This window comes from Abramis brama (assembly GCF_963993115.1).
Source record: "Abramis brama genome assembly, chromosome: 8".
Taxonomy (NCBI): Eukaryota; Metazoa; Chordata; class Actinopteri; order Cypriniformes; family Leuciscidae; genus Abramis; species Abramis brama.
Genome location: NC_139970.1, coordinates 18,971,111 through 18,986,617, shown reverse-complemented (window position 1 = coordinate 18,986,617; position 15,507 = coordinate 18,971,111). Strand labels below are relative to the sequence as shown.

Here is a 15,507-nt window from a genome sequence, read left to right as displayed (position 1 = left end):
CAGAGACACGTTAGCACAGAGCTGATCATATGTGCCAGTTGGCGCAGACCACAAAACGTATCGGATCTATACTTTAAAGCGATATGAAGGAGATTAGGAGGAGAAACGGTTAGACAGACTTGGCAATAGAAACAGCACTGACGAGTAGAAGAGAAAAAACTGGTGCCATTCACCAACATAAATTACACACTTTTCAAACTACACATCCTCAGCATGTTCACTGTTTTGCTTTAGTAACAGTTTCATATTAAATCTAAAAAGGTAATATATTAGACAGTGGCTGTCATAAGCTGTCAAATGCGGCTTTACCGAGCTCAACAGCTCTGGCCCAAGCTGTGATATAAACGAAAGCTGCTTGATATGTCCCGCCTTGTCTTCCTGTTTCAGTGGAAATTACGTCAACACATTGAATAACGCTGCACGTTTCAAGGCACTTCAGTGGGCTTTTAAGAGTCCAGATGAAGGATGTGACATTCACACATTAAAGGCTCTATGTGTGTAAAATGCCCAGTCTCTGCAGATCTGCAGGAATTAGCTTCTCTCTCTCTCTCTCTGTCAGTACGCACAGGCCTACCACACTGTAGCACTGCAAATGAGCTCTGGATTAATGTCATCATGTGCCAGCTCCAAATGCCACCAGCATGTCGCCACGCTCACAGTCTCCAGGGCCCTGCTCATGTGTGCCCATCTTAAGTGAGCATGACTGTCTGAGACCTACAGTATGTGTGAAGCTATCATCTCACTGTATACACTTTTCGTTTTTTTATCTTTCCGTCACTGTCACAACACTTCGCCCATCATTCATCACTAAGGGGTTGTTCACACAGAACGCATTTTTCCATTCCACTGTGGTACTTTTACACTGTTTTGAAATGTAAACAGGCTAGATGGATGTCTTTAACCATTGCGCTCACATCTCACATCTGTTGCAACTTTTAAAAAACGCATCTCTAGACCTTGCTTTTTTTTCTTTTTTTTTCTGACACGTGTCTCGCGTTTTCACAGGAAAAACACATTCTGTGTTATCTGGCCCTAAGGTTGTCACGATACTGAGAACATTACCTGTGAAATTTCAGGATAGTTGCCAAAACTGCTGCTTTATTCACAAAATTAATTATAATATTAATATAAATATTAACAAATTAAATTGATACAATGACATTTTGCGTTTAAAGGGATAGTTCATACAAAAAAGAAAATTCTGTCATCATTTACTCACCCTCAAGTTGTTAAAGAAGATATTTTGAAGAATGGGAAAAAAATACTATGAAAGTCAATGGGGTCCATCAACTGTTTAGTTACCAACATTCTTCAACATATCTTCTTTTTTGTTCAGCAGAGGAAATAAATTCATACAGGTTTGGAACAACTTGAGGGTGAGTAAATGATGACAGAATTTCCATTTTTAGGTGAACTATCCCTAGTTTGAGAAGTATTTCTCAAATAAGTAAACAGCTTTATTTTTTCAGTAATTGTTCAGTATATTGTAATAAAAAAAAACAGGCATTACAAGGCTTTAGTGTTAATCACAGAGTATGCATGCTAATACACATTGGAGCAGGTACTGTATGGCATTTGTCTTCAATAGGCTACTGTAGAAAGACTTGTATCATTGTGACAAGCATTTGTATTTCCTCCAAGTTATCAAATAGTTTTTGCAAGAAACCATTCAGGTTAGGAGAAATGTTGATTATAAATGAAAAAATGAAGAAATCTATAAATTTACAATTACAATTACAATTTATGAAAATATTTGTGTGTGCAAAGTGCATACGCATGTAGGACCTGTAAATGCATGACTGAAATAGCTGCTCGAGAGGTGTTTCAAAGATGGCTGCCGAGTGAAATGACTTGCCTTAAAGGGACTTTGGCCATGTCTCCAGTGTGCTTCATGTGTGTAGTACTATTTGTTTTCATCATGTAAAGCACTCCAAATCAATCACACACAACGTGCCATACGAGTTAGTTTGCTGCCTTAAAAGACGCCTCCCCAGATAAGCGGTAACCAGCAAGGCAACTTCCTGGATTTTGAAACAGAGATTTTGAATTACTTTTTTCCACAGTTTGTCACTGTTGTGATTTCAGGTTTCACCACACTTACATGTAAATGTCACATCAATATTGACAGCGTTGAGATCTTTAATGTGTAATAAAGTTATCCAGTGTTTTGTTCCGTCTCTATTATTGGTCAAATATAATGCTGACAGTGCATCACAATGTCCTTAGATAACTCCTACAGAAGCTTATTTCACCTCTGAAAAGTTGTTTGCCTTGCATGTCAATCAGACCTGCCTTAAATGGCCCAGGGAGGAGACAGGAGGCTGCGGTCTTACCCCTCTCTGTGAGCTGTCATCCTTCACAAACGTCTGCTTTACCTCTGTCTCAGGGGGGATTCATTATATGAACAGGCATTAGCAAACGCCTGCTGAGAGGTTTGCTCTCTGCAAATCTAATAAGCACTTACAGGCGAACCAAAGCAGTAGAGAATCAAAGCTGAGGAAGGAAATGTGCTTTTTAAAGAGTTTACATGAGTGACGCCACATAAATATTTAATCGGGGATGGCGACATGACATGATGTACAGCTGTGTGCGGGCAAGGCGCTGTGCTTAAGGCAAAGACAGTGATTCATTGCACTTATAATTGCCTGAGCTGTTGTTGTAGATGGAGCAGAGGACCTGCCTGCGCTCTTTTGTCAGCTGACAGTAACGAATTGCGGCAACAGGTCCCTTGCCTGTTCGCAGAAAGGGTTTGAAATGTGATGCGGGAAAGAAAGCGTTTTTGTTTGTTTAGAAATGTTTAACTATGTTTCTGTAAGATGAGCCATTTACAGAATCGTTCCATTAGGCTCCTGATGGGCAAGAGGATATGATGTCATGTGCTGGCTCAGCTATAACTAATGGCTCTCCTCAGTCTTCCATACAAGTACTGTTAATGCATTATGGTCCATTCATTCGGTCTTTTAACACTGGGTATAGGATATTATAAACTGTCAAAGCAAATGGCTTTGGTTTGATATATTTTTTTTTGCCTTGTTTCATTGGGGAAAAACGCATGTTTTGGTGTTAAACAAAACTTGTTTATATGGTTATTTATCCAATGTAATGCCTGCGGTGGTGTTACAAATGTATAATGGTCCACAAATGGAGCCCTGTTGCACCCCTACTACAAAAGGGCTTTAATCTTAACATGATCTCAGATGAATATTGTATTGCTAGTTTCTCAATCATGCTTAATGTAAAGCCTGACAATTATGTGCTAGTGTTACAAAAAATAAAAAAATAACAGGTAGCCTATACTGAACACTCCACGTCTTCCACGGGTAACTATGGTAGCTATAGCGAACTATGGTTGCAAATGTCGCTATTAGCAACCCAGTTCAATGACTCTGTGTTCCCTGAAAATATGGTTCCAACGAACATTCGCAAACAGCATCGCAAACTTGTGTGTTTTACAGTTACAGTTTTTTTTTTGTGTGTGTGGTTAAAGCATAGTTTGTAATCAGTATGTGGACATGTGAAATAGATCATCCTCTTGAACAAATTAAGCAAATTAACATGCAGTATAATCTATATCTGTCATTCCATATATAAACATATTTCATTCTACGGATTTTATTTTGTCAAGAGAATAAAAAAAGCCGTTTTGCAGAGTGTGGATGTGGGAATACCCGGTGAACCCCAGAGTTTGACATATTAGAGAACCCATGATGTAATCAAACATCTGGAAATTAAGCAAACCATAACTAACCCATAATAGCAATATTCTGACATTAATTTGATCTCAAATGATTCATTAACAGAAGTTATTACTCCACCACATGTATATGTATATGTATTTTAGGGCTGTCAAATTGATTAATCGTGATGTAAACATACATTATATAAAATGTATATAACATTATATAAACACAAAATTGTATGTTAGATGCAATTAGTCATGATTAATCGATTTGACAGCACTAATATATATATATATATATATATATGTGTGTGTGTGTGTGTGTGTGTGTGTGTGTGTGTGTGTGTGTGTGTGTGTGTGTGTGTGTGTGTGTGTGAACATAAGATAGACATAATGCAACATAAAACAAAACAATGTAGAGAGATGTTTCGACTCAAAGAAACACAAAGCGACACAAAGAAATAAGGCTGCAAGGTTGCCAAGATACATAGGTGGGAGAGCTAAAGCGATGACTGTTACCGCGGTACTGATGATGCAATCAATTGCAATGTACATCCGGACTCAAGCACTAACAGCTCTCCTTCTGTACTTTTCTCTCTGCACAGACTGTCTACAAACACTGGCTCTGTGCCCAGTTCTTCCACACCACACAGATGCACTGCAGCAACAGGATCCCCTGCAGGAAGTACTGCCTGGAGGTCCAGCAGAGGTGTCCCTTCATATTGCCTGACAATGATGAGCTCATCTACGGTGGAAGCCCCAGTTTTATATGCACAGGTGGGCAGTTTGACCTTTTCTCATTCAAACACATTATAGACAATAGACAGTGAAGGGTATATTAATGCTTCAAGGAACTACCAGTACCAGATGAAGGCATCACAGTAGACAGGATGTTACACAAACATTAGATTTGGACCTCCATCAACTGCCTGATTTGGCAGCATTTTTTCATTGGTGTTGCTGATTTTATTAAACACTTTGTCTCTGTTGCCACCTTGTGGCTAAAACAGAAACTTCAATTCTTCCTTCTTTCTGCTTTACACTTACATTGGATGAATGAGCACGATCATATCCTATTTGCACAAAATTTGAGTTGACTCAGTGGATTAATAAATACGTAACTTGTCTTTAAACTTGTCTTATTTGATTTGAATAATTATGCCAATCATGAGCAGGCTATGAACACAGGGGGCATGAAATGGGCTTCATCTGCTGTGAATGTTGAGAGCTATAGGGCTTGTATACACAAACTCTGTTTGCCAGGATATGCTCTCCTAATCCCAGTGGGTGCGTGCTGAGTGGCGCATGTGAATGAGTGCTTTGGCCTCCCAATGGCCTGCAGGCTTGTGCTATAATGAGACAGACTGATGATAAATAGGGGACTGAGAGCAGAACCACACAGACTGGCTGAGTGGTCAGACTGTAATTACCTGCCCTTTAATTGCTTTAAGTATCCCCACTTAACACTGACTCGTCTCACGGTGCTAAACTTCATCATCATCACAACATGACCATAAACACCTGTCATCAATGGTGTGCTTTTTTGTAAGAGATAATAGGAGATATTTAAGAAGAATGTGAACTATTTAAAGAAAGAATTTATTTAAATCAACATACAGTAAATGCTATTCATGCATACAATGACCTGACTACACTTATTCTATTATTAGCATGTTTTTAATCTTAATGTCAGGGTGACACATGTGTTCTGATGTCTGATGTGAAGCAAAAAGCCTCATTAAAATTGTTTTCCATAATCCTCTTAGAAAAGTAAAATAATATTTTAACAATAATACCTCACCACTTATTAATCATACCTACAAATTCTAATGTCAGAATTGTCTGAAATGTTCAACTGCTTGGGTATTTTTAGAAGGATATTGATTATATATATTTAAAAAATAAAAATAAATAAAAAAATAAAAATGCTTTTGAAAGTGGAATGGGACTGAGCACCCCATCAAACTTGTAGCCAGTCAGCAGTAGGGGGCATGTCTGCTCATGATGGGAGAGGAGAGAGTGAGCCAATCAGCAGTAGGGGTTGTGTCCACTCATGATGGGAGAGGAGAGAGTGAGCCAATCAGCAGTAGGGGGTGTGTCCACTCATGATGGGAGAGGAGAGAGTGAGCCAATCAGCAGTAGGGGGTGTGTCCACTCATGATGGGAGAGGAGAGAGTGAGCCAATCAGCAGTAGGGGGTGTGTCCACTCATGATGGGAGAGGAGAGAGAGAGTTGAGAGGAGAGCTGAGCAAGAGATTTGAAGAAAGACTTTAGAAAGAGAGATGGCTGAGAGAGACATTTACAAAAGAAAAAGAAAAAGAAGGGTTATGATCTGCCCAGAGCTTTTGCTCTCTTGTGTACTGTATGTTAATTTTTTTGTTCTTCCTTGTCGTTTGTTCATCATCTTCACTATTTTTCGCAAAGTATTATTTTGCGTCGCTTCTGCCATGATAAAAGATATACTTTTATATTTTGTTTTGATATATATTTTGAGAAATCGCATACTGCACCTATAATAATGTATTATTTGCAAAGAAAAAATTGTACCTTGAAAAAAGTAATTATTAAGATTGATACTTGATACTTGTTACCCGATGGTCACACCACATGACAGTCATTAAATTAAAACTTTTCTTGAAAGTTTTTCCAAACCGTATGAAAGCAACATGAATACAAGTAGTACATTTCTAAGATTTGAAAAGATGTCTACCTTTATTGTGAACACTTGTCATTTTTCATCAACCCTAATGTGTGCCTTTTGCTGGCCTAGGGCTCCAAGAGGACAACCCCTCAGATGCAGAGACAGAGTGCTGCGATGTCCGATGGGACATCAGGGCGGACAACAGCTCCAAAGGCACTCTCAAAAGAACTCACCCGTCGTGTCAGCACGGGACATCCCTGACCTCGTCAGCGGCCTCTAGACTGTGCAACAGCAGACTCAAACTCTGCCTGCTGGTCCTCGTCCTCCTTCATACTGTTGCCACTCTCACAGCATCCCACAATCCCACTGGGTTCAACCTCACGTCCAGCTCCTCCAACGAGGAATGACGGAATAGCCACTCGGTAACGCAGTTACAGTGCCGATTCCAGTGACGTGACGGACCGTGGGTGACTTGCTGGTACAGAAACTGTGGATGTGCAATCAAAGCAAACTGACCAAGCTAAACAAACACTGGACAAATCCAATCAAACAACAAGAACAAGGGACAACACCGTAGCCTTTGTTGAAAGAGGCTTCTAGGGGGCGGAGTTCTCTCGCACCACTTTTTTTACACTGTGTCTATGGTTTGGATTTCTGTTGCACTAGATGACTACAGGATCTAATTCATGTTTCTTTTCTTTTCATTTGGGTCTTTGTGCAGAAAGGATTGGCAGAGACGGATGAGTTAAATGTACAGTATCCAAGTGAATATTCCAAGACTGAGTGCGTGTCTATGTGAGCGAATGGATGAGTGTGTGTGCATGTGTGCCTGTGCTTGCATCCGTGTGTCCACTAAGATGTTCTTCTCGTTTCTATTCATAATCACAAACTCTCTGAATGCTGCTCTATTCATTACGAGGGTTATCTATTGCAGTTTATTCGTTGACAAATCTGCCTAGACAAATACCAAGACACCCAACAAAAAAGCCCAGGTTCAAACTCAGATTCTCCCATTAAGATCCTGTAACCTTATTAAGGTAGTCTGATGTTTTTATTGCTTGTATGATGTCATTTCCTGCAAGGTCAGGTCAGTAGCTTTGGGGGTCTGGGAACGTTAATGTCGCTCAGTTATTTGTTTAAGTGCTTGACTGAAAAGGTCTTCGTTGGGATGTTATATGGTATCCAGACTTCTGCCCCCCCAATCTGCCAAAAGATATCTGCCAATTTTAATGTTATATATTATATTAAGATATTATATTCTCTACCCTATATTCTCTAATTGCATGTTAGAACCAGAGTTTAGACTTCGCCGCTAAAGTTTGAAAGAAATAAATCCAAACAATCTGAAAAAGAGTAGCTCTCACTCCAAGTACCGTCCAAATTATTTGGCAGCATGAACCCAGCCAATCAGAGCTTACGAGACAAATTACCCCAATCACACAGAGAGGATCCATCATTCCTTATACAGTAAAGGGCTTACCCATCATCTACACACATTCAAACACTCCTGCATGTAGAGACTCACGTGGCATGAATAACTCAGTGAAAACAATGTTAATTTTTTACAAAGATAGTCGCGTCAGCAGGAAGTTGGGGAGCTCAATCTTGTGGCTCCAGATAGAAGAATGAAGGCCCGTCTCAGGTGGCAGGGCTTAAGGTATCTGCTTCTTTGTGAGAAAGAGAGGCAAAGTTAAGGGCTGATATATTATTTTATGTGTTTTTTTTTTTTCTACAGGTATGCTCTAATGAGGATGTGTCACTGTGACACACAAAACGAAGCCTTGAGTTTAACAAAGTTCTTGAAAGCCTCAGTGTGAACCTGTTAAAATGACAGGCGTCACACCTGTGTTTCCATCCTCATAAATGTTAGATACATATACATATACATACATACACATTTCATAGATCAGTCACAGCTAGCTTTAAGGCTAACTATGCTAACTAAAAAAGAAAAACAAAGTGTTTTGTAGCCATATTTGTGTAAAGCAGGCCAACATAATGCATGCCATAGGAATAAAATGGAGCACATACATTCCATGTCTAATTTTATTCCCTGCCTTTAGCTTAAAAATAAGACAATATCTGTAGATTGTCTGCATTAGGGATGCGGTCGCATTTTTCCTTCGTATGCCGAAATTCCGTTTTCCGCACGTGAATTTCGCAACGGATTCAGATTTGTTAACCTTTGAACAATCAAATGTGTCGTATTAACCACTATTAAGCTGCTTAGTTTGGAAGTAGCCTCTGAGTAAGTGGTGCTTCATGCATCACTACACTATTAGACCTTTTTGTCTGCAAAGTTTCGCTAATGTGATGGCATCTTTCGGCTACTTTTGGAATCCAGTGATGATGGTAATATGTACCATCAAATGTCATACCATTAAACTTCAAATATCAACTCTGGGGCAAATTTAACAACCTTAATTTTAAGAGAAAAAAATCGATCCATTTGCCCTTTTGTGGTTCAAGCTACCATTAGCGGTGACCTTTTAAGGTATCAGAAGCACAAAGTGATTTTTGTTGTTGTCTGAAACAGACTGCTAATGCAGCTCAGTTTAGCTGATAAAAAGGCATTTGACTTGAACGGTCAAAAACAGAGAGAGAAGCTCATTTCTTTCCATTGTTTTTAAATTTCATATTTTTCAACAATGTACTCAGAGCACTAATTGTTGGCTGTTCAGGGTTTTTGAATTTGGGCTTGTGGAATTTGATATTAATAATGACTTTTAATATCCTCACCATTACAGCTTTGATTCATTGCTTTTAGGTCCATCTCTCCTATCTAATGTTCTAATGTTCTCATTAATACGTAAGTATATTTCAAATTAAACCAATATGTTACCAGAAACGCCATAGCCAGTGCTATGTGTACAATGCTATGCCTGTGCTTTAGTTAAAATAGCATGACCAGGAAAGTTTGACCATATGATAAGGCACAACGGTCCTGTTTGAGATGTATAAGGGCAGTCTGGCAAGCTGTGCTGAGGACTTCACTGATGAATAATTAGAGAGATACAGTATACCCTCCTGAGAGCTTATTAGTTAGTTTATAACCTCTATATTCAGCTCAGACCACCTGCTCCGGAACAGCGACTAAATCAACTTCTCCAAATGGGCCTGACTGTATAAGAAAGACGGATAGGAGATGGGATAGAGAGAGATGGGCTAATGACAATGGCTTAGCACTATTATTATTTTGCTAAGAATTTCTGGATGTTTGTTATAGCAAGAAGACAAGCGGACACACACACACACACACACATTAACACGATTATACATGCTTTTTCACTCAGAAATCCTGTGTATATATATATACTTGGTGATGCTCTATAATTCGAGCTGTCAATTTCAACATATAATTGGACTAATGCAACAAGTGTTGCTGAATCAGGCACCTTGTTAGACAAAAACGCCTTTCGAACGACACCATTCGCAACAAAGCATGTACTAAAACATCTTCCTAAAAGGAGAGTGGCGTTGTGGCTGCTCAGATTTGTCATGTTTGTAACATGTTTCTCTGTGTTTGTTGGGATTCAATCACCATTCAGTATGTCTCAGCGACTAACGAGATTGAATGTAACAGATGCCTGCTAATATCGCTAAACACCACCAAACCTACTATAAGATGTATTTTATGCTTGCACATGTTTTATGGTCATTTCCAAGTACTGATCCAGCTGTGTAAGTAGTATTCCACATTGCGTAATCACTTAGCAAGCAGAAATACTTTCTTTTCTCTTTCTGAATCCTGTGGACCTATGCAGCCCTCAACCTCAGTTGTTTTTTCTGTTGTAAATACGTTTTGAGAATGCTAAACAATGTGTGTCTCCGTTTGATTGGAGGTTTCCTTGTGTTCTGAGTTGGTGTCCTTTTTTAACTCCTCTTTTGTAAGTGTCAGAGATCATTGGTTGGTTTATGCTGAGATCGATACTGAGAGCGGAGTGGTTTCATCACAAGAACTGTTCTCTTGGTCACAACATCGGCACCTGCAGGCTGTGATGCTGTGTGATGGTATGTGCAAAGCAATGACTTTATGAAAAAAAGACAAAGGTTTAAAGGCATATAGAGATAACATTATGACTATGACTACTGGAAAAAAAATAATATTATATATTACCGGTATATTGTAATATTATAGATGATTTAGTTCAGTAACCTATTTAATTTTTTTACAAGCAACTTTGATGAAATAATTTATAAAACAATCTCACATGTTATGATCTTTTCGAAGGTATGATTATACTGCTAAAATGATTAAAGTTGTGTTCTGATGAAATAACAAATATCGTCTGTTCACTTGTGTCTGGGTGCTCTTTCGTTTTGAGCATTACTTTTAAGTCAAAGGAGGTTATAACATGGGGGATTCAGGTCGAACCCAGCTAAAAAAAAAAAAAAAAAAAAATTCTAAGAACTTTTTGCAAATGTTCCCTTTAAAGGCACACTATGCAGTTTCCATTTTTGTATTTAACGTTACTGTCGTAAATACCACTCACGCAGAGCCGTCTGCACTCTTCCGACCGTGCTTTTTTTTTGTTTTCTTCGTCGACTCTGCCATGATTCACGTCTGAAATGTGTGCTAGTGTCTTCCATAGAGGCTGCTTCATATGTTGTTGATGTATTGGCGGGGCGCCACCTCTCAAACTTGCATTGCTGTTATATTAAGGTACAAATCTTGCATAGTGTACCTTTAAGTTATGAAAACGTTATTTCTGATTGTTCTCTGAATATTTAAAACTTAAAAAAAAAAAATTTAAATGTTAAAAAAAAATAATAATTCTTGGTTATTTTATCATTCTTCAAGCATTATGGGAACATTCCTTTTGAATATTCTCTGAACATTCTGAAGCTAACATTAAAAAAAAAAATGTTAGACAAATGTCCAACTAAAATTTCAGAAAAAAAAGAAAAGAAAAAAAACGCTCCATGATATTGACCAAGATATTCCATGACCAAGATATATATATTTTTTTATGCTAACATTTTGATTAGACGTTATTAAAGACCAGATAACTTAGAACAAACGTTCTATTAACATTACTGGAAGAAATTTTTTTCTTAACTTTAAGAGAATCTTGCCACATTATGAGAATGTTCCCTGCAGGGTAATTGGTTGTATAATAACTATATATTATATTTTGACATAATACAATGGTAGATAATTAAAAAAATAAGTAAGGCATGCATGTTCATGTTTATCTGACTCTTAAGTGAACCCTCTAGGTTTACAGGTCAGACCTGATCGACCGGACTAAAAGGTTAACAAAAGCTAACAGTCAGGATGAAAGGACAAAAGTAAAGTCAACACTCCTATAGTATATGCTGACACAGAAGTGGACCTGACAGGTTATGCCTGTTTGAGTATGGATTTGCGCAGATAGTTATCAAAAACTGTTAACGCAAATATCCAAAGCTGAGCAGTGGACTCTCTCAGTAATCAGTGTAATATATGCATATCATTATTTTAAAGGCAATTCTAAGTGTGAGTTAGATAGATTTAAGTGTTTTACCATTTAACCCCCTTTTTTTTTTTCATTATTTTTTTTTTTTTTGGTTTTCAAGGACTACAATCAGAGATCTTACTTATCAAAACAATATCTTTATTATCTTTCAAATTCTAAAAAAAGGTAAACAGATAAATATAAATATACTCATAAAACAAAATGGTACAAATAAAGTGAAGCACATGGAAAATATGCAATGACTGTGGCAACTTTAAGGATACAAAAGAATACTATCCTTCCAAAAGATATCGTTTTCCTTATTCAAACTGATTCAAACTTTTTAGAGAGCGGCCTACACAATTCACTTACCTGTTCAACAAAAAAGAAGAAACTTGGGTGTCACAACGTCATCAGATCTTTCCACCTTGTAGGCTACCGATGTTTATGCTACTTTGTACCTTTGTCTTTCTGTCTTCTGCTTCTTCGACAGATGATTCTCCCATTGCCTCAGCTGGTAAAGCACGAAAATAAGTGTCTCATTGTCTAAATTTTGCTTATTGCATAATAAAACAGCACCATGCTAGCGTATCCACAGAGATGGCAGCCAGTGAGTATCAGGATTCTCTATGACTTTAAGTGAAACTGTCATTTCAACATGGCAAAATACCTTGAGGGGGCGACCCATTATATATATTTAAAACACTTTTTTATAGAAAACTATTATAAGTATAAGTATAATCTCACATGTACATCACTCAGATGGCTCTTCAGAAAAACACAATTTATTTCTGAATACGTACTTTTTAAAAGTACTTTTTAAAAATACTAGGCTCTAAAACATGGACTGGCAACTGTGGCCCTCAAAATACACTTTCCTACTAAGTTTAGCTCAGGTGACGTAGGGTTTAAACTAAACTCTGCAAGGAGCTTGCGATTAATATAACGTTTTGTTACGAGTTATCAGGGGCCCGTTCTTCGTACGTCGCTAACTCAGTTAGCTGGATTTGATTGTTGGCGATTTGGCATGATCTTGGATTGTTTGGTTCTTCGACGCTCATCCTGGACTTGCTGTCATAGCAACAGGTGCGCAAGCTTAAACCTGCTTGGGAGCAGGCTTATTTCATGTAAACAGGATTAGATCCCGGCTTTATAAGCGGAGCTGATACGGGAAGTCCAGCGCAGCGCGATAGTGCACTTTCTGAGAGATATATTTTTTCTCGTGACTCGTGAGATTGTCGTTTACATTATTAATTTGTTGGAAACGCACATTTATTTTCGACTTGTCGGAGTCGGCCTTTAACTACAGCACAAACTGTTTGCATTGCCCTAAGATTATTTGCGAGTGGCTCTTCCTTTACATTATTGGAGATGCGGAGAACTTGATGGAAAGCGCTGTCTGTCGTGTCTTTCGAGGTTTACCTGGCGTTTTTAGGTTTAAAAAACAGTTTTAGTTTTTTTTTTGGCATTTCCAAGCCACTTAAGACCCAATGTTGTAAAGCAGTTTTTTTTAAAGCAGTTTTTTTTTTTTAGGCTATCATAATTTTTTATGAAGATCATGCAATCATGACCATGCCGATTACAGTATGTGTCACTCAGGCTTCACAAACGTGATTGGTACCATAGACTATAGGCTACCATAGACTGCCATCAAGGCCTCAATGAAGGGGATTATGTGAACAGAAAGGGGGTTCACAATGTAAATGTGCAGCCCAGTTACTATTGTGATTCTTAATATTCCAGATTAATAATAATATATCAAATAAAAAAAAGGCAGTTGACTAAAATCTTCCATATCACAAATGTGAAAGCAAAATGGCCAGGATCTGTGCATGACTTAAGAATTTTCAGAGATTCACATTTATGCAAATTATTTGAAAGTGGTAAGAAAAGTTCCACAATTAAATATCAAGCTCACTGTATTACATACACTTATGCTGATCCTAACAGAACTGCATTTTTTCATAGGTGATTATGACATGTTCCTGCCTGCAGACAGGTGTTTTATGACCCCATTCCCTGACCCAAACCAGTTACAATGCAGCTCTAGCCAGGACAAGGGCACACAATGAAATGAACTTTGGCTAACTAAAGGGACGATTTCAGTGTCTGAAAAGTCTGAGGGTTGCACACCTGACAGGGCCTGTGACATTGTTGCATGTGTCATATTACACAACATTGCCAAAAAAAAAAAAAAAAACACTTTTCATTAAATGTTTAATAAAATACAAATATGCTTAGTTCCTTGAGTTTTATTTCAATTGTTCTTTGTAAAGAAAAGCCAGTGGTCAAGTGCCTGCAACAAAAGATATTAGACACATGCCTCATGCAACAAATAAAAAGGAAAAGTTGGCTATACACTGCCCACCTGTAGGCCTATGTCTCCTCTGTCTGTGCAGACTCTTCTGTAGGCCTTTCTGTAGATGTGGAATCCTGCAACTTATATTGCAGCCATAAAGCATACAAGTATAAATTAAGTAAAGTTATTTATGCACTTGCAGGTAGGCTAGTTCCTCCATATGACAGTTATCTGAGAGGGTTTATTCACTGTCCAGTGCAATGGAAACAAATGGACATTCTTCTTATAGTATAAGTCTTATACTTTCTTTCCTTTGGAAAGTTAGAAAATGTCCACTTACTGCACATATTTCAGCCACCACTTTCTTGGGAACAGCTACAAGTGTTGGTGTATTATGTAAAAGTGCACAAAAGAGGAAAACACAATGTCATTACAATGAACTACACTCAGGAAAAATGTGATCAATAACTCATGGCAAAATATGTTTACATAAACATAAGTTTATCAGTTTTCACTTTCACAAGTCAAAGCAATTCATCATTACTCAAGATTTAACAGTTGAAATGACTATAGGCTACGGCCTTAATTTAATGCAGCAAAAATTATTTTACAGTGTAGGCTACTAATATCTTTTTTTTTTTTTTAGCCTTTTTCTTGGTTGCTTTTATAAACAGACAACCATTTATTTAACAGTGCCTTAACGCGCAATTATCTCAGATAACTCAATCCAGCTATACTAATCATATCCGGCAAGTGTGTTCGAAGAACCTAATTAGCCAGATCATGTTTAGCACGATGATATCATCTTGGATGTGTAATTTGATCTCGGATGTTTTAAGCAACCTACGAAGAACCCCTGATCTTCAATAAATTTCAATAGCTCAAAACCGCTATTTACGATGTTCATGCAACGTTTTTGTTTTGTTTTGTTTTTTCTCCCTGAAACCTTTAGTTGGCCAACAAATCAAAATGGTCTTTTATGTCTCTAATGTCTTTTTACAAGTTAGTAAAAACTGAATGAAACTGAAAGAGAGAAAGATCTGAAAGATGGGCTGCGTCCGAAAACTTAGGCAGCTGACTTGTTGCATCGCTGTCCTATCAGGCAATGACTTTTTAGGCAGCGTTTGCACATGAAGGTACCTCACAAAACTGATTTTGGACAGACTTCTGAGGCAGCGTAACAGTTTAACAGCAAAATAGAGCGAGCTTTGGTGAAAACTAAGTAAATATTTAATGACTACAATAGTAATTTCTCGCTGGAAATGACATCATAAGTGGAAAACTTTGATCAAAAATGTACATTTACACACACTGTTGAACAGCCGCAACTTTCAGACGCCATCTTTATTTTTCTAGCTCAACTGTCACAGAATGGAAAGCACAGGATTGTGGGATATCAAAGGCAGCGAAGGATACTTCTATGCTGTCTTCAAAAATCGATCAGATGAAG

The 15,507-nt window shown here is 37.9% G+C and overlaps 1 protein-coding gene across 1 annotated transcript in view; it reads left to right on the top strand.

Annotated features, from left to right (window-relative positions):
- Positions 1-10,685, top strand: part of nalf1b (NALCN channel auxiliary factor 1b) — a 144,524-nt gene extending 133,839 nt beyond the window's left edge. The window contains exons 2-3 of the mRNA XM_084122650.1: positions 4,285-4,456; positions 6,450-10,685. Coding sequence (XP_083978776.1) covers positions 4,285-4,456; positions 6,450-6,727 — 450 coding nt within the window. The 3' untranslated portion in view covers positions 6,728-10,685. The remainder of the gene's footprint in view (positions 1-4,284; positions 4,457-6,449) is intronic.
- Positions 10,686-15,507: the final 4,822 nt, after the last annotated feature.